Source organism: Peromyscus californicus, unplaced genomic scaffold (genome assembly GCF_007827085.1).
Source record: "Peromyscus californicus insignis strain IS unplaced genomic scaffold, ASM782708v3 Scaffold_8__1_contigs__length_139910024, whole genome shotgun sequence".
NCBI classification, from domain to species: Eukaryota; Metazoa; Chordata; class Mammalia; order Rodentia; family Cricetidae; genus Peromyscus; species Peromyscus californicus.
Genome location: NW_026294606.1, coordinates 26,513,980 through 26,534,298, shown reverse-complemented (window position 1 = coordinate 26,534,298; position 20,319 = coordinate 26,513,980). Strand labels below are relative to the sequence as shown.

At 45.3% G+C, this 20,319-nt stretch overlaps 1 protein-coding gene across 2 annotated transcripts in view; it reads left to right on the top strand.

Moving 5' to 3' along the window:
- The first annotated feature begins 4,189 nt into the window (after positions 1-4,189).
- Positions 4,190-20,319, top strand: part of Dsp (desmoplakin) — a 46,775-nt gene continuing 30,645 nt past the window's right edge. Inside the window, exons 1-2 of one of the 2 annotated variants that reach the window (XM_052729154.1) lie at positions 4,190-4,430; positions 17,676-17,778. In XM_052729154.1, the coding sequence (XP_052585114.1) occupies positions 4,231-4,430; positions 17,676-17,778 (303 nt within the window). In that variant the 5' untranslated portion in view covers positions 4,190-4,230. The remainder of the gene's footprint in view (positions 4,431-17,675; positions 17,779-20,319) is intronic. The other variant, XM_052729155.1, reaches the window with a different exon arrangement.

Genomic DNA, 20,319 nt, shown 5'->3' with positions numbered 1-20,319 from the left:
AAAACAAAACAAACCAAAATACCCACAAAGTTTCAGCTAAGCATGGTGATACATGCCTGTAATCCCAGAACTCAAGAGGCAGAAGCAGGAGGATGATGAATTCTAGACTAGCCTAGACTATCGAATAATACCCTGTTTGGAATACCAAACCACATAAACAAACTACATGAAAATCAGTACAATTTATTAGCTATTACCAGAGTGAAAACCAAGACAAGGGGGAAAAGGAGTGTGTGGGAATTTCATCACTGCAGTGGAGAATGCATTTGAAATGTTCCTTTCAGATCTTTAATTTTTACAAACTATAACACCTTCCTTGGCAATAAACAAAAACAAAACAAAAACCAAAATAGACAAACAGACAAAACTCACTGCAAACAGAAAAATTCTCCTGTTTATCAGAAACTTAAATCAAGAAAAATAAAGATAGTTTTGGCCTGAAAAACATGCTTTAACGTTTCCCTATTTCTGAAGTAGATGTTATTTGTTTTGTCAAAATGCTCTTCTCAATGAAATCTCTGAAAAGAAAGGTCGTATATACTTATGTGTTTTACACACACACACACACACACACACACACACACACACACACACACACACACACACACTTGCAGTGCTGTGGGTCAAGCCCAGGCTCAAATGTGTCAGACAAATACTTTTCCTCAGAATCACATTTCTAGCCACTACACATTCTGGAGCTAAAAAGTTATCTGCCATTTTAATAGATCTTTTCCTTTATTGCACATACGTTAGTCCAAGCTTCTGTGTGTTCTGGTTTATTAAAATACTCCTCATCTAGCAGGCAAACTGTCTATTTTGAACTCAGGGGCTGTCAATGGTTTTGGAACAAAGATGTATCACTTACTACAACGAGATAATGAGGGATCCCATGGGATTCTGAGCCAGCAAATGGTATCTCTTAATCTCATTGAAATCAAGGTGTTCTGTTCAGTGTTTCAAATCTGCTCAGGATACGACTGAGGGCTCTTTCCTAACTGCAAGGTCATTTCTAGGGTCAGCCAGAGACAAGGTTGCCTGTCAGGAAACTGTCTCTGTCAGCACGAGGGGAGCTATCTACAAGTGGCAGGGAAAAAATAGCTGACCTCAGTCAGCCGGGCTCGTGAAGACTTCCAGACTTCCAAGCCTGCATTTTGAAAGTCCAGTTGTAGGAAACAGGCTTTACAACCCTTTACTGTGTGCTCACAGTTCCATGAATGTAACAGCATATGAAATGCCCTGTTGTGACTGCTTTCCTCATGCAGATTGTGATATTCTACAGGACAAGGGCTGCATCTTCTTCGTGTGTCTAGCATCGAACCTATGGGCTGGCCTAAACTAGATGTTCAATATGGCTCACCATAGGAATGTATGTTAACAATGTATGTTCCGATCTAGAGATAAAGATGGAAACACTAAAGCTTCACACCCAGGAAAAAGTTTTTGGTTCAGTGGGTGGTGCCTTAAGCTTTATATACAATTTCCATTTTTTTTCTTTTTGTTCATCTATTTTACATCCTGGCCACAGCCTGCAATTTCCATTTTTTTTTTTTTTTTAAGAATGATTCCATGTGGTACTTCATCTCTGGTCCTTACTACAGAAGGTCGGCAAGGCAGATATTGCGTTTTCCATTTTCTGAGCTGCATTCTTGCCTGAGTAAATTATAGCACAAAGCTCAGAGCGATGGCCTTCTGATGTTCAACCTTTATTATGACATGAGCCAGCCTAGACAGCTAATGCTGTGTGTATGTCTGAGTCCATCTTCCTACTGTGCCAACCTACTTATTCCATCCCTTTATCTTCCTGACTCGCCTTAGAGAAAGATAAACGAAATCGCTGTCTCCACAGGCAGGCGTGCTTGGTTAGTTTTGGAGCCACTGATATTCTTGGGAGGACCCGAAGAAGAGCAGGATGCTGTGAGGTAGGTCAGGAAGCAGATGGTCACAGTCCACATCTGGTGGGCTGCGGGTTTCACTTCTTCTCCTGCTTTGTAACTAGATTGACCAACTGTGAGTCTGGGTGGTGTGGGCAGCCTGGCTCCTGACAAGCCAATGCGAGCGCTCAGACCTTCTTTGGCTGAGAAGAGCTTTTCTCGCTTCCAGGTGTTTTGTAGATAAGTGGCTCGTGTGTAAGGTGAATTCACAGGCCCTTTGCAGTGCTGGAGAAAGGGGCTCTCTGAATTGTTTAAACTGAAGTGCTCCTATAGCTTTTATGAGAACAGTGGCTACGTGCTCTCTATTGCCGTCTTTTGTGCGGTCTGATATCGGCCCTCCCGTATGGTATGTGATAGTTATTTGCTGGACAAACAAGACGGGTAAGAGGGAAAACATCCCAAACCAAATTTTGTGCATTGGTTACTGACACCTCAAATGTCTTTGGATATTATGGGTTGTTTGTGTGGAGGTTGACATCCAGACACTGACGCTATTTCTGAAAAAGCAGTTTTGTCTACACTCTTTTGGCCAGGTGAGTTTATTAGAAACAGGAAATCAAGATGGTAGTAGAAATCAGTGGGAGTGCTAACACGATAAACTGTGACCTCACTGTGTGTTTGTCTCCTTGGGTTTAAGCTGGTCTGCTCAGGCCAATCGTGAAGCAGAATGTCAAAACTGTGTCCAAAAGGTTGAAGTGTCAACGGAGAAGTACATATGACACACATTTTATGACGCCCCCTTCTCCCATGCCGGTGTGGTTTGATTGTTTCTTTTCTTCCCCCCTCCCCCCCCACAAGACAGAGTTTCTCTGTGTAACAGCTCTGACTGTCTTGGAACTTACTTTGTAGACCAGGCTGGCGTCGAACTCACAGAGATCCACCTGCTTCTGTTTTCCAACTGTTGGAATCAAAGGAATGTGCTACCACAGTCTGGCTGATATTTACTTTTTGGGTTGCTTTAACCACTTCATAAACATTTGAGAATACATTGTACAACCAGGAAAGCTAACTGGCATTATTTAGGAAGATGAGAAATATTTATTGCAAAGTTCTGTAAGTATTGCTTACTAAAGAACATTTAATACTGTCTCAAGTTATTCGAATAGCTTTAAATGTCTAGTGTACGGAGTCTGTATCTAAACCTACTTCATGGAGACCATGGTGTAGTTAACACACGTCTACTAACTGGGAGTGGACTTGGAACAAATCAGTGGAATGCTCTGACTGGGTGTTACTCATCGGGGACGGTATCTGTCTGGGTTCTTGGGCGCAGAAAGGGACCCAGGTTGGGGCTTAGGAGCCTATCACAAACGCGCTCATGATTCTATCAGCGAAATGGAAAGCCGAGTCTTGTCTCTGAGGCAAAGTCCTTGTATGTAGCCCAGACTAGCCTTGAACTCAGTCCTGCTTCGGGAGTGCCAGGATACAGGACTAACCAGGTTGAAAACTTAGGTCCTGAGTTTTCAATCTTTATAGCTTATTGTTGAAAACGAGAGTCAAAAGGGAAAATAAGAAACTTAATATTGTTCTGTCTTCCGATGGAAAACAACGGGAGTGTTTTTATCCTCATGACAAATCATTTCTGGAGAAGCCCTTTTCGGGATTCTCTGTAAAAATAGTCTTTACACAACAGAAATCGAACTCCTGGGGCAATTTAAATAGAAGCTGGCGTGGCTTCCCTGCGATAAGCAAAAAGTCAATGTTTCACTAGAGTCGTCCAATCCAGCGGCCCTTCCAGTCCGCTTTATTTCCGCCCCTGGCACGTAGGGGGATCCCCAAAAGGTGGGCCACTGTGGCCAAGCTGGGCACCTAGTGCCGGAGCAAGTCCCAAGGGGTCGCGGCGCCCAGAGGAGGTCTGGTCGCCAGGTCCCCGCCCCTCTCCGCTGCTCAAGCTGCTCGGCTTAGGTGGCGCAGGGCGGAGCCGCAGGTTGGGGAGGGCGGCCCCAGGCGTCGGTGACACGCAGGGGGCGGGGGAGGCGAGGCGGCCGCACCCGGCCCTGGGAAGAAGCCGTCCAGGTGTGGCCAGGGCGCCTGGTGCCAGCGGGGAGGAGGAGACTCGCGCCGCCTCGACCAACACCAACACCCAGCCGCGACCCAGCTCCTCTGAGCCCGCGCCGCCCTGCGAGCCACAGCTCCGGTCCGGCTCCCGCGCCCAGCCAGTCGCCGTCCCCGTCTCCGCCAGCCTCCCGCGACCCCCCCCCCCCCCCCGCGCGCTCCTCTCCCGGGAGCCCCTCGCGTGCTCCGAGGCTGAGCCTCGCGTATGCCGCGGTGCTGAGCCGCTCTCTGAGTGACCGGCGACATGAGCTGCAACGGCGGCTCCCACCCGCGGATCAACACGCTGGGCCGCATGACCCGCGCGGAGTCCGGCCCTGACCTGCGCTATGAGATGACCTGCGGCGGCGGCGGTGGCGGCGGCGGCGGCGGCGGGGGCGGTGGCACCAGCAGGATGTACTACTCCCGGCGCTGCACGGTCAACGACCAGAACTCCGACGGCTACTGGTGGGTACCCGCCGGCCGCCGCCTAGCTCAGTCCAGGACCTTGGGCCTGGGAGGGGCCCGGCTCCGGGGCCGACCAGGAAACCCAGGTCTAGGCCGAGGAAAGTGCTATGCACGAGGTCACGGAAGCGCAGGACCGGGTGTCCAGACGCCCAGCGCTCTCCACTGAGACCAGGGAGCGTGGGTGTGCCGGAACCCCGGCAACCGCCTTACGGTGAGCCTGGGCCGGGTCCCACGGTCCTCACCTGGCTTCTGCCCTAGAGGGTGGCCCTAGGGGCACCACCTTTCCGCCTCCACTATGAAGGCGAGCCGTAGACGGCAGGGACACAGGTCCCTCCGTTGTGTCCGTGGTCCGTCTGTCCCCTGCATGGTGGACTCGGCTGCGATCGCCTTTGTTCCAGCCGCCAGGTGGGAGGTCAGGCAATGCGGGGCAGCGGCCTCAAAACCCAGCTTGCAAACTAATGAAAAGTAAAACTGTGAAGGGGTGGGGTCCCCTTTGCTGTCCCGTGGCCTCGGAGGGGACTCAGGGATCACAACTCATGGCCACCCTAGGGCGACGGCGGCGGCGGCGGAGCTTAGTTTACTCGGCTGCTCGAGGGTATTTGCATGGAGGTTGCGTCCTCCGCCCGACCTGAGACTCCCTTAAGACGCAAATGGGGCTCCCCTGCAAGAATGGGCTCTGGGCACCGGGTGCAAGCTTGGCCTGGACGGGCCTGTTTCGCTCCCACTTCCCCACTCTGGCCACTCGGTAACCCCGATCGCACCCGCGGCTCCGCGCCTCTTTAAAAAAAAATCGGATAAGTCTCCTGGGTGACTTTGTAATAGGTATTAGTCATCTCTTTGATCTGTATAGAGTGGGCTCAAGTTCTGGATGAGAGGGTGACCCTGCAGAAAGCACTGTGGCGCCCTAGCCCAGGAGCCGCAGAGGAACCCACGGCGCAAAGGGCTGGGTCCTCCTCGCGGGACCGTCGGGTAAATACAGCGAGGGAGTCACGGGTGGGTGGGAGAAGGTAATGAGCATCCTTTCACACAGTCCCCAGAGCTGCTCTCGGTAAGCCCACGTGAGCCGTGAGACTTTTGCGACCCGCCCCTTCCCAGCCCTGCCCTGGTCGCGCCTCTGGGAAAGAGGCGGCTCTCCCACTACCTGAATACTTCCGCTGCGCTGTGCCCGCAGGCGGAGGAGGAGAAACCTGATGGCTCCGGCAGAGTTTTGTTTTGCAAGCAGTTTTAGAGACCCGGCCATCTTTCCAGTAGCAACCTGATTTCTGTTTAAATTTGTTTCTCGAGCGTCAGGGTACTTTTCCTCGTTTTTAGAGATCTTTGTTTTCTGAACAAAATGTGCCCGGGGATTTCCATGAACGATTGTGTCTGGGAACAGCAGATTTGAAAACTTGGTTTTTAAAGTTTATTTTAAAATTTGGCCAGCCATCTAAATCTCAAATTTCCTTTCTGTTTTAGCCTTCCCGGAATTAAGGAGCCCCCCGCCCCCTTTTTTTCAATGTGTGGATTACGCAATTTTAGTCTGGGACAGAATATGTAGGAATTCTTTAGTAGTTCTTTTCAACACTTTATGAACCAAGTTTTTATTATTAGTAGTCTTATTATTTAGTCTGCTTCTACTAGCCTAAGTTTCTTATCTTTTGTTATTTTTGCTGTCTTGGGAATCAAACCCAAGGCCTTGCACACGGTAGGCAAGTGTTCTACTCCTGATCTGTTACACCCCATCCCTCTTAAAATGACAACCTTCAGTGCCTAGTAATTGGATATTTTACTTCCTTGGTTGACTTCTTAAAGTTTTATAGAGAAGTAATATTTTTAATTTATTCATCGATATGTGAACTGTGATACATGTTTTATTAGGATTCTTCTCTAAAACATTTAATTTGGTGGAGGAAGGCTGTTTTTTCGTTGGACAGCATTTTTGTGTCGTCCCCCCGCCCCCCCGCCCCCAACACACACAAAGGAAAGCCTGTTTATAGACCTGTCAAACGTTGTATCTTCTGGAAGGGAAAAGAGACCAAAGTGGAAAATGACCTCACTTCGAGAAAGGATTTTTTTCCCCTTAAGGATTGATGTGTCAGGGGGTGGACCTTGAGTCAGAGGCTGTCACTCTTCTCTTGAGCCCCAGGTGATAGAGCCCCTCCCCCAAGCCTGCTGGACCTGTCCTAGTGCAGCTGAATAGAAAATGGCCCATAAATGCTGACTTCTGCATTTTCAATTAATGGAGACTGAGTGGGGAGTCGGACCATGCACGCAGACCTGTTTTTCTGGTAGCATTTTAGTTCTGTGTGGAGGGAGCTGTTTGTTCATGGCTTAGACTCTGCAGAAACAGGAGGCCCTGTCAGCCTGACAGAGCTGGGGACTTCTGCTAAATGAACGATTAAGAATTTAATAAGTTTTTAAAAATAAAATTTATGTATTTTTTCCTTCCTCTCTGTACAAAACTCAGTTTAGAAACTACTAGTTGAATTGAAACTTACTTGTCTCTACGGGTTGAATTAGAGTGGTGATTTTTAAAATAAGTGTACGTAGCTCTTCCTATGTCAACCAGTCACTGTCTGTAGAGAACCTGGATCTTATTTTTGCCATCGAAATCACCTTACAGTGTCTCTCCTCTGTCTCTTTTTCATTACTAACTCTTAGATCACATTTACATCACAGCGCAGTTCCTGCCCCTTCCCCCAGCAATTCCCTGGTCCTGTGTTTATTTTAGGTTAGATGGAATCTATATCTACTTCAACTTCTCCTTCTGTTCCACTTAACGAATGGTTAGTAAGTTTTACACACTTGCTAATATAAAAGGCATGAATTTTGAAAATAAATTTTGTTTTTTTTTTCTTGCATAAGACATCATACTAATGTTCCTTTCAATTAAAACAGAATATCTGGAATCTTATTCTTGTAGCTAAAATACAATACTGATCACCAAAATATATTTGTCACTGAAGGAACCAAATCTCACACTCAGCTCTTCAACCAATCCAAGTGTAGATTTTTGTGGGACGGATTAAAGGCAGCAGGCATTAAGCTTCAGAAATATGTGGTTGTAATGCTAAGGCTTATTCTTATCCAGATCTCATTATTTCAAAACCAAAATGGGGACTGAGAATGTGGCTTAGGAGAAGAGTTCTTGCTTACCATACTCCATCCTCAGCACAGCAAAACATAGTAATAATAGTAGCAATAAAATAAATCAAAACTAACAAGAAGCAAGCCTCTAAACTTCAGAGTGAAATGGACCATTAAGAATTACCTAGCCTCACCCTGGTCTTTCCACATCAACTTTTAGACTGAACAGGCTGTTGTTACATGTTAATGTATGTAAAATTCCATTTTTTTTCCCCCATTGACTTAGCAAGTATTTTCTGAGCATTTGCTGGATGCATGTGTGAAGTTTCTGGAGAGTTAAGGCGAACAAACAGAAAACATGAGAGGAGTGTGTACCCTGAGACCATGCAACTGCAAGGATATGAAAGGGTAGAGTTGAAGGTATAGCCCGGCGCTATAGTGCTTGCCTAGGATTCTCAAGGCCTTGACTTCCATCCCTTGCAACACACACACACACACACACACACACACACACACACACACACACACACACACAAGTTGGAGGTGTGTAAAAAGCTTTCACAAGTAGAGATAACATCTGTCATGGGACATTGGTGAGACTTTATTAAAAAAAGTGGTGTTTACTTAGTATAGTAATTCAGCAGGTATAGATGGGTAAAGCATGAGCAAAGTTCAAGACGTATGTAGAGTGGGCTCCTGGACATTCACTGAAAAGTGGAAAACAGCAAGGGGAAGAAAGGAGGAAAGTTTTTGGGAAAACCTGGCGGAGGGATTTGGCTGGATATGGGATCCATGCCAGGTTTTCATTGCCGCCAGACTTGCCTGCATTCTTGGGCACAGGGAGATATGGTGGTCCCTGAGCCTCAGGAGGGCTGCCTCTGGGACAGCTCTGTGGAGGGTAGTGCCATGTGCACAACCTACCAGAAGTCTGGGTGAGATGGCCATTGCCTCACTGCAGAAGACGAAAGGAAAGTCTGGGGGTGTGTGTGTGGGCGGGGGGGGGGGGGGGGGGGGGGGGGGTGCCGTATGGGAAAGTAGACACTGCCCAGGTAGGGTCACAATGTCACCTGATGTGAGATGTTAAGAGAGTCTGAGGACACACAAAGCCCAGAGCCTAGGTAACTCAGAGGATGCATATTCTAAATTTTTTTTAAATGATGGTAAAATAAGATTCAGGTAAATTCAATATACAACAGATAACATTAGCAGTGTTATTAAACCTAGGTAAATTTATGTAAAACATTAGATCTATGGTTAATAATAGTTCCCATCACCTGCTTAAACACCTGCGATAAGTCAGATATTATGCAAGCCTCGTGTAATCGCAAACCTCACAACCAACATCCCAATTTACAGATGAAAAACTGAGGTTAAAGTAGTTAAAACACTTTGCCCAAGGTCTTACAGCTAACAAGTGGTTTAATTTATTATCCAGATTATCACAGTCTGAGAAAAGATCAAACCTCTGTCATTAGAATTCATCTTTTCTACCTGCAAACTTTTTCTAGCCAACACAACGTCTGACTTCATTTTAATTCTGTTGTATCTTCATTGTGCATTTGGTAAGATACTTATGCCTAATGCATTGCTTTATTTTTGTTAATACTCTTATGAGGTGTTTCATGGGCTTAGAAAAACCCCACCCAATGTGATTCTGTATTACACAGACTAATTGTTGATTCTGTATATAATGCTCTCTGATTGTTATTTAATGGGACAAAACAGCTTTCGACAGTAGTTTATTTTTTCTCTAAACATGGGCATGGTTTCATTGTAGTTCAGGAGATTGAAATGTCTTGGGAAGAGAAGATCCGCTGATGGTTTGATGTCTCATCTGACTTCTTAAGGTGGAGCAAAGAGAAGCTGGGTGTGACTTTGTGAGTCCACCTTGACTCGCATAACCAGTCTTTCCAGATGAGGAATTACTAGAAGATTTTAGAAGTGTTTCGGTCTGGATGAGTGGCTGGGAGTTCTGCTCCCTGCTCGGCTCTCCTTCTCCATCCTACTGGGTCTCAGTGGCCCTGACTCTTTAAAACTGAAAATGGTCAGATGTGGTTCTGGGGGTGAAGCCACAGTCCCAAAGATCTCAAGACCAAGGCACCAAGACAACGAGCCATCATTGGAAGTAACATCAGAGAAAATGCTATTCAGACCTACAGTTTACACCTCACCACAGACACCTTGGGTTAGAGGGGTTCATTTACTTTACAGCCATGGATGAGAACTCTACATTTCATCAAACAAGGATCCCTTAGTGAACAGTAACAGCAAACAGTCAAATGTTTTGCTTGGAAATAAGATTTTTGACACACAGACATCACAGCTCTGGCCTTATCTGCCATCTGGGGGATGAAAAGGAGCAGACATCTTCAGGGATGACAGGACAATATATAATGGTTTTTTTTTTTTTTGAGGTTTAGTAAAATAAATGTTTTTGCATAGGAAAGTATTTCAAAACAGAAATTTCTATTTGGGCATTGGATTTGTAAAAACCGAATATTTTGGTGTCATTTCCACTGAACAATTAAAAAAAAAACTTAATAATCTTTCTCTGAATTTTCTTACTCCTTCAAAAATTCTTTTATGCTGCTAAAATACATCATTTTCACTTAATTGCCTGAAATAGTTGTTTTTTGAGTCTTACAGGACTCCTGAATGCCACATACTTGATACCCGATCTGTTCCTTCGTTTTCTTCTTTCCTCTTTTAAATATAAATTTATTTTAATGGCTACACTACAGCATAAAAATTGCATGCATTCATAGAGTACACCGTGGAATTTCAATGTATGAATCACAATCGTTTCTCCTGTAAGTTCGTGTCTACTTTTTCTGCGCACTGTCCTTAGAAGAATAGCTTGGGGCAAAGACAGAGACACAAAAAGGAAGTTTCAGAACAACATCTTAAAGGCAGGAGCAGCCACCACAGGCAGAACCGCTGGAGTTCACTTCCACAGCGCTCTGGAGACCTAACTACACACCTAAGGCTCACCCACCCCTGGAGGGGGGGTTCCCACCTGTCGGAGATGCAGCAGTCAGGCAGCAGCCTGAGAGGCACGCCTGCTTCGCTTCGTGATAAAGTCACAGATTGTACATTTGGGAGTGGTGGAGCTGGGAGTGAGCTCCACCAGTGCCAACTTTGGGGTCTCTGTGAAGGTTGTGGCAGGTGTGGCCAGTCTGTCCCTTCATCTGGAGCAGCCACTTGACACATAGTAAATGAAGTGGGACATTTTATTGGAATACAGCCCCGCCCTGGGTTTTGTTTGTTTTGTTTTTATTTATTATTTTATTTTATTTTCATTTTTATTTAGACAGGGTTTCTTTGTGTAGCCCTGGCTGCCCCGGAACTAGCTCTGTAGACCAGGACTGCTTCTGCCTTGGAAGGCTGGGATTAAATGTGTGTGCCACTGCCAGCACCACCACCTGGCCACAGTTCCCATACTGGGACAAAATTAAGGTCAGAGGAGACCTGGTCATCTAAACCTATATGGAAAGAATCCTTTATCCCTCATTTGTGCATGGGAGCAGCGACTGGGATAGATACACTCCCCGGCTGAACTTCTAAATCTGGGCGATCAGTTAAATGCTGTCAAATTGTCTCATATTTGCCTTTGTTTTTCTTCTGCTCTCCTGAGCTGGACAAGCAGGCCTATGCAAAGCCTTGTGTTGTTAGGTGTGTGTAGGAGGGGAAGGCGATGAAGGTGTGGGGTAGCCACACCTGTGTGTAAAGAAGTCGTGCAGATGTGTGGGCAGAGGAGTGTGGGTAAGCCCTGGGGAGGAGGCGTCATGGGGCCTGTCACTTCTGGGGAGTGGCCATCCAGCAACTCAGCCTGATGGCTAGCATGCTAAGTGAGTTAAGTGTTAATGGGCTAAAATTACACTTTTGTGTGTGTGTGTGTGTGTGTGTGTGTGTGTGTGTGTGTGTGTGTGTTTTACTTAAAATTCTTGAAAGACACTAACAATGTAGGATACACGAAAGACACTTTAAAAATTTTAAAGAGAATTGATTAGGCCTGAAGATTAATGTATTGTGTAGTTGCAATTTCTAATAGACATTTACTGAGCTTTTTTTTGGGCATTATTGGGTGAATCTGAATACAGAGAGCCATATAACTTTATTTCAGGCATGCATGCAAGATCCTAATGACACAAAGAAAGAAGGGAGAGAAAGAAGAAAAGAGAGAGGAAGGAAAGATGTAGCATATGGAAAGATTGTGTACACACAGGAAGAAATATAGTATGGTGGCATGGATGCCTAAAGAACCATAAAAGTTACTATCAAGTTATTTTGTAAGCAAAGCACTTTTACCTTGTAAGGTTTCATGTCTGTCATCAAATTTTTTTTCTATTATGTCCTGGAAGCAGATGTTCAACAAATGCTTCAAGATCGCTAATTTTGGAATCTTTTTCCTTTTTAAGAAACAAGATCAAACGTAGCTGGATGCTGTTCACACACACAATTGTGTGGTCTGTTTTTGGATTTAACTCCAGAACACATTTTCCTTTTAGCCACCGATGAAGGCATCCTTTTACAAAAGCTTAGAGCCATTCTTGTTTAAACAGGTTTTAGAATGAATTTTTAAAAGTGTTTGCGCAGGCAGGTTCTGTGCAGGATGAGTCATTGGTCTTTCTGAGTTTGAAGATAAAACAATGTCGGAAGAGTTCCTCTTCTAAGGATGACTCTTTAATTACCCAAGAACATCTATCAATTTTAGCTTAGAAGTCGATAGTCGTATCATTTAACCCACATGAGCTTTCTTTTTCTTCCCTCTTCTGGTATCTTTTACCTTCGACGTCTATAAAACAAAACACTTTTTTAAGTGGAACATAGATGCTGAATGAATGCTTGCTAGTTCAGTTCTGAATGTGGTTTGTAAGCTTGCCTCTTTGGGCTGGGAATGAAGCTCGGTTGGCACAGTGGTTGCCTAACATGCACAGAGCCCTGGGTACATCCCTGGCACCACATAAACTGAGTGTGGAAGAAGCCTGTTGATCCTAGCACCCAGAGGTGGAGTAAGAGGATTGTAAAAGTCCACACTGGATTACAGAGTAAGCTTAAACCCAGACTGGTGATGCATGCCAGTAGTCAAACACTTGCCTAAACTTGCTTGAAGACCAGGGTTTGATTCCTAATACCAAAAAAAGAAAGAAGGAAGGAAGGAAGGAAGGAAGGAAGGAAGGAAGGAAGGAAGGAAGGAAGGAAGGAAGGAAGGAAGGAAGGAAACAAAGAAACAAAGAAAAAGTAGTGTGTTCCCTAAAGCTGCTCCCCAACTCTCATGGCGAGGGATCTGTACTCACTGTGTGCCGGGAAGGTGAATATCTAACCCAGTAGGTCAAAATCCTCTCTGCTTGCCCTTCTCCTTGACTAAGCACAGCCAGGTCTACATAGGAAGCATCCGCTGGGGCTGAAATGTCAGGGTGAATGCCGCCTTCCCCAGTCGCTAACCCCGGCTGGCCAGAATCTGTCTTTTGAGATGGACGGAGCCAATATGCACCCAGTTCTTTCTTACCTCACTCCGTTTCCAAAGCTCGTTTTGACTGCACCTCAGTTAGAAGTGGGATTTTTTTTTTTTAACAAATGGAGACTGGATAAGGAGGCTTTCTTTAGGATGTGATAATAGACCCCTCTCTGCTACCCATGGTTTCTCTTTCTGCTCTTTGAGTTGCCTGTGGTCAACCACTGTCCAAAAATACCAAATGGACGTTAGACCGGAGTGGTGGCTCACGCCTGTAATCTCAGCACTGGGGAGATAGCGGCGGCAGGATCGGAAATTCAAGGTTACCCTCAGCCATGGAGCTGGTCTGAGGCCAACATGGGAACATGAGATCTTGTCTCAAAAATAAATAAATAAGTGGGGTGAGGGGAGTGGCTCGCTCCTGTAATCTCAACACTCAAAAGACTGAAGAAGGAGGACTGCCCTGAGAGTAGGCGGCCAGCCTTGGTTACACATTAAGATCCTGTCTCAAAACCAGTGTACAAAAACCAAAACGAACAAGGAAGCTGGATAAATCTAGGAATAAACATTCTGAAGTTTGAAATGCCCTTTACTACAATGTATTGTTATATTTAAATATAACAGTTCTGTTATATTATTATTCTCTTAATTGTTCCTAATTTATAGATTAGACATCACTGTATATATGTATGAGTAGGGAAAAAAATAGTTTTTCAGTACCGTGGAATAGATTTGTAAGACAATAGTAAAACGGGATTCACACCCAGCTTGGTGACTATAATTCCAGCACTCAGGAGGTCAAGGCAGGATTGCCATGAGCTTGAAGTCAGCCTGGTTACATTCTGACTTCTGGGCTAGCCTGTGCTATAGAGTGAGCTACTGCTTCAACAACACATAGATGTTAGTCAAGGTTTCAGACATCCCGCAGAGAGTCTTAGCACTCAGCCATGTGCATACAGTAAATTAGACAAGTAACAATGCAGGACTTCTTGCCTTCATTAGTCAAACATTTAGTCTTTCTTTTGTTTGTTTCAGTTGGAAAGAACCTTGATTCCTGTGTATCCCTCTTCACCTACTAAGATGCAGGACAAAACACAGGGTTAGTGTATCCAGGGCATTTGGTGAACGCATGCAAGGCCTTTAGTAAAGGGTGAAGAGTTTTAAAATTGTTAACAGCACACAGAGTCCACTTTTTAAAAAGACTGTTCAGACACGTGTGGGTACAGGAAGAGGATAAGTCGTCTTGTCTTAGGTAGGATCCAACAGATCTCCAATAATAGAACTGTATTCCACACTACAAGGGCACAACGAAGCGGAGCAACCCCAATGCTTTGACCCAGTGTGTCATTCCCCAGCTCCCTCTCCCTGGAGGCAGTTCCTGTGTGAGTGTTGTGCAGCATACTGAATAGTGGGCTTTCAGAAGCTCCGGAATTTGTGTTTTGTTGTCCAAAGAATTTCATCTTGTAAATTGACTTAAAATGTGTATGGCCCTCTGGATATGTTTATTCATATCTGAATTTGAACTGCCTGTATCTGTATATATTTAGTGTGTGTGTGTGTGTGTGTGTGTGTGTGTGTGTGTGTGTGTGTGTGTGTGTGTGTGGTGTGTGTGTGGTGTGTGTGTGTGTGTGTGTGCGCGCGTGTGTGTGTGTGTGTGTGTGTGTGTGTGTGTGTGTGTGTGTGTGTGGTGCTGGGGATTGAACCCATGGCTTTGCTCATGTTGAGCTCATCCACTACCAGCCAACCCCTCTAGTTAACACATTTTTATTCTGAAGTAGATTTTGATTTACAAGAAAGTTGCCAAGATGGTACAAAGTTCTTATGTATGCCATACCAGTTGGCCTTAATTGTCCGTCTTATGGCTCAGTTTATGGTAGCTTTTACTGTGGCATGCCTTGTTAAATTGGTTAAGAAAGTCTGACTTTTATTGTGCGGCGAGATACCTCTTTCATTTATGTGCTTAGAACTGGCATTCTTTGTGGACAGCACCTTCTGAGCCACCTTGCTGAACAGAATTTTCCAAATGTTTCAGAAGAAAGGTACTCTGCCTTTCAATGAAGAAAAAAAAAAACATTGTCTGTAAATCCTAGTACTCAGTTAGCTGAGGCAGGAGGATTGCTATGAGAGTGAAGCCAGTCTGGACTACATAGGGAGTTTCAGGCCTGTCTAGGCTATGGGGGTGAGATCCTGTCTCAGATAACCAAAAGAGTAGAAGGAGAAAAAGAAAGAAGAAGAAAAAAAAGAAAACAATTATATAGAACTTTCCTAGTCCTTCTTTCCCTCCCTCCCTCCCTCCCTCCCTCCCTCCCTCCTTCCCTCCCTCCCTCCCTCTGTTTCTTCCTTCCTCCTTTATTTTATGTGGAATCTCTCTGTTGCCCAGCTTGGTTTTGAACTCCTGAACTCAAGTCATCTTCTTCCCCCAGCCTCCCCTAAGACCTTTGTGATTTCTTATTTGCCCTAGAATTCTCAATGAGGTTCCTGCGTTTCTCTGTTTTTCTGTTTCTTACGTTTCCTCCTGCTTTCTGGCAGGTACATTGGGAAAGTGTTCTAAGGCAACTGGAATTCTGTACAAGTTAGGACAACAGATGTAGTCTTGTCTCTGTCCCAGCGGTGTGGGAATCCTGCCAGATTTCCTGTGTAATGCTGAGAGGAAGCGAGACTGGTTGTCCTCGCGGGGCAGGAGTGGGGGAAGCTGTCCAGGTTTTGACAGGTGGACGCTCAGGCAGCATGCTGCCTGGGCCTGCCTCAAGGAGCCAGTGTCGTCATTTGGGAGTGGTTCCCAGGGAAAGCTGGGATCCTCACCCACATCCAGCTAGTACTGGCTTGTTGGGGAGCCTTGCTGGCAGGGAGGAACCCCAAATAGGTGGCAGAAAAAAAGAAAGGACATGCTTTCCTGTGGTGTGGTAATATGTAGTCAGACACTGTGGGAGAGGTTCCCACATTCATATGGGCCTCCCCAGCTCGGTATGTTATAGCTATTGTTTTCTCAAATGGTTTTTCCATTACTAAGCTTGTAACCCAGGGCACATGCCAGGCAACTGCTGTGCCATTGGACAGAGCCCCCAGCTCAACACCCCATTTCACAGTGGAATTCTTTCTTTAAAACCTACAGGGTGGGCTGGAGAGATGGCTCAGCTGTGAAGAGCATTAACTGGTCTTGCAGAAGACCTAAGTTCGGTTCCTAGTACCAATGTCGGGCAGCTCACAACCACCTGTAACACCACTAGCTCCAGGGGATCAAATGTCCTCCTGCCTCCGCAGGCACCTGCTCTCCAGTGCACAGATTGGCACACACTAAGATACATAATTAAAAACCAAATAAACCTTTAAAACAAGATAACGAGGGACACACGCAGACTTCATTCTGATAGAAAGGCATCAAACTGATAGAAGCTGGGACAAGTTGGAGCTAACTAATGGACCAGGTGCCTCTGAAGCCCTATAGGGAAGTTCGCCCATTTTTTAAATTGAAATTTGTTTAAAGTATGTGTATGTGTGTGCATATGCAGGTGTTTCTGGGGGCCAGAAGAGGGTGTCTGAGCCCCTGGAGTTGGAGTTACAGGGACTTCACGTATGAGCTCCCCAGTGTGGGTGTTGGGAATTGAATCCAGGTCCTCTGTAAGAGTGGTGAATGTTCTTAACCACTAAGCTAGCTCTCTACCCCCGAAGTTCAGCAGCTTGAGGCATATTCATCCAGCCGTTCACACGTACTAAACACAATTCAATGTGCTTTAAATCTCTTTTAAACGAAGCTGCGGCAGGCAGGGCTGAAGCTTGATTTATATCAGGAAATTAAGAATGTAGACTGAGCCTCATTCAAGGGCTGTCTAAAGCTACTGAATATGCTTAAAATTTCCATCTTCTCCCTCATACTGTGATTCTTTGCTCTTCCTGCCTCTTAGTGTGAACATGGAAAATACCTTTGTAGAATTAGCCTTGCTCTCGTCCCCTTTGTTTTCCTGGGTTTGCTAGTGACGTCCCTGTTCCTGTGCTTGACCTGCTGACATGTGCCGGGGACTTGGCTGACAGGAGGGAGTATGAGCAATGACCGACCAGATGAGATCACTGGCTGCCATTGCTGGTCACATGTGGTCACACGTCAGAAAGTTGTTCTGGCTTAGATCTTTGACCTGAGGAGAAATTGGTTTGAAGGACAATTTTGGGTTAATCTATGGAATTTTGGTGGCACACGGCTCTAGTCCCAGCACTTGTGAGGCAGAGACAAAGAACTCTATGAATTCGAGGCCAACCTGGTCTATATAGTGAGTTCCAGGCCAGCCAGAAATGCACAGTGAGACCTTGTCTCAAAAAACAAAAGACAAAAACAAGAAACCCCACCAAGTTCTATAGATTAAAAAAAAAGTGTGATATCCATTTTAGTTTCCCTGACTTGGACAATTGCACTGTGGTTATATAACTATTTGTCTTCATTATTGGGAAATATATATTGAAATATTTTGGTATGAAAGGGCACTGTCATTGTCAAATGAGTCAGGAAAAGGTGACAAATCCACACACACACACACACACACACACACACACACACACACACAGACACACACACACACTTATGGGGGGAACATCAATGTGTGAACAACTGTGGAGTGAGGAGTTTCACAGGACCACTTTTGTGCTACTTATTTTTTTTGCAACTTTTATGAAAGTTTGGTATTATTTTTAAATTGATGAAAGTCATCCCCTGTCTGGTTTCTTTGTCTCCACAGTCAAACTGGCACCATGTCCAGGCACCAGAACCAGAACACCATCCAGGAGCTGCTGCAGAACTGTGCGGACTGTCTGATGCGGGCCGAGCTGATTGCGCAGCCAGTAAGCTCTCTCCTCTCCTCAGAGTCTGGTCCTGGCCCATGCCGGTGTCTGAGGAGCTCACGCCCTTCCTGCAGCCTGTGCATGCCTGCTGTTGGGCTTCTCACATTATTAGTGTCTAGGGATGGTCCCCTCAGACCGGACGAGACAGGGATATTATCTTAATCTATTTTCTGTTGCTAGTAACAACACCACAGACTGGGCAAACTACAAAAGACAAGAAGTTTGTTTTGGCTTGTGGTTCTGGCCCAAGCTGAGGGCAGCATCTGGCGATGACCTTCTTCCTGGCAGAGTCCCCAGGGGGCAGAAGGCATCACATGGCAACAGACAAAGAGCACACAATACTCCTAGCCAAATTGGCTTTTATAACAGACCCACTCTGAAGATAACCTGTTCATCCACTAATCACATGAATTGATTAGTCACCTCTTAGTTTTAACAAAAAGTGATTAGTTCTCACTTTTTAAAAGATTTTTTTTTTTGACTTTTATTTTCTGTGTCTGGGTGTTTTGTCTGCAAGTATGGTATGTCTGGGCTCCACATGCCAGGTGCCTGCCGGAGCCTGAAGGGGGTGTCAGATCCTCTGGAACTGGAGTTACAGGTGGCTGTGAGCAGCCGTGTGGGTGCTGGGAATCAAAGCTGGGTCCTCTGGAAGAGGAGTCTGTTTTCTTAACCATTGGGCCATCTCTCCAGCTCTAAGTTTTTTTTAAACACTGTAGCACTCCAGCGGTTCTGGATCTTCTAAAAGCTGGCCAGAGAATGATGGGTGGTAGTGTCACTTCCTATCTTCTTCGTGAGTGATACGTGTTTCCAGCAAAAGAACTGAGATTAGTCTCTCCTGAGTTGACACTCATGCTTGGACTACATCCAGAACCTGCCACACTGCAAACATTTCTATCCAGAAAATTTATGGGTTTTTTTCCTTTTGAAGACTATCTTAATGTTCTAATTTCTTAATTTAGTTACTGTGTAGATTCTCATAGTGCCCAGCTGAAAGAATATGTCCATTCATGTGTGCTGACACATGCTGGTGATAACAGCCAGCACTTGGGAAGCAGAGGCAGGAGGATTCTAAGTTTAAGGCCAGCCTTAGCTGCATAGTGAAACTCTACCAATGAACCAGAAAGGATTGAGGGTGTAGATATGGAGAGCGGGAGGGAAGGAGAGGAGGAAAATACATATATTCAGTTCATGGTAAAAGGATTTGGGGGTCAGTGCACTAGTTCGGTTTAACACATACTCCTCTAACTCCTCCCATACCTGGCTGACTCCTTCATCCAAGGCAGGTAGTGGGTTATCAGTACTCAATTTAGGACATGCATGAAGACCTGCGTGTAGTTTGTAGTGACTGGGTACATTTACCCACAGTGTAATGGCATCGTGTTGCCAGTTTATGTCTATGGACATGCATTCAGATACTAAAATGAGTGCGTGGGAAGCAGTATCACATTTGCTGACATCACTGTGTGTAGAGGTAAGTTCATTTGGCTGCACCTGAAGAGAGCAGCAAGTGGAAAATGGAGACTGAATTGCTCATTGGTACCGAAGCAGCTGAGAAGGCTTTATGTTCAAAAACGACTTCAGTGTGAAGTAGAGACCCATAAGAAGCTACAGAATGGGTCTCGTGCACCTGTCACCCAGCCCCCTCCATTGGTGACATCTGACACAACTGTAGTGTGTCATTTTTTTCTTAAAGAGCTGAATAAGTTCTGTTCCTCTGCAATACAGGAAAGGCTTAGCAGTGTTTAAAGCCCCCACCTTGTAAATGGTCCAGCCATCTTAGCTCAGTCAAATTCACGGTAAATAGGAATTGGGTGTAAAATGAAAGATGGAAATTGAAGGAAGGGGAAGATGAACATTCTGTAAATTTACCTTTAAAATCCACCTGAAGGGCTGGCAAGCTGGCTCAGTGGGTAAAGGCTCTTGCTGTGCAAGCCTGGCGACTTTAGCTAGATTCCTGGAACCCACGTAAATGTGGAAGGAAAGAACTGACTCCACATATAAATACGCACACATGCGTACATACATACATGCATATGTATATACACACATACATATATAATACTTTGAATTGTTTTTTTATTTACATTTATTTGTGTGTGTGCACCTGCTTGTGTATGTGAGTGAGTAAGTGAGTGAGTGAGTGCCAGGGAATGAGTGTGGCGGTCAAAGGACAACTTCCGGGAGTTGGTTTTCTCCTTCCACCATGAGGATGCCGGGCATCAAACTCAGATTGGCAGGTTTGGTGGCAGGCACCTTTACCCACTGAGCCATTTCACTGGCCCTGTTTTGTTTTGTTTTGTTTTGTTTTGTTTTTTAAAGACAGAGTCACTTTGTATAGTACAGGCCAGCCACAAACTACTAATCCTCCTGCCTCCGCCTCCAAAGGTGCGGGATTTGGGGTGTGTACCATGCATGCTCAGCTCAGTTAGAAACAAGCAGTTTGACTAGTGGGCTTATACTGTCTGTTACATTATGAGGTTTGCTTTCACTGACGCACGTGAGGCTTTTCCTTACCATCTTACACATTATCATGGCAATTCT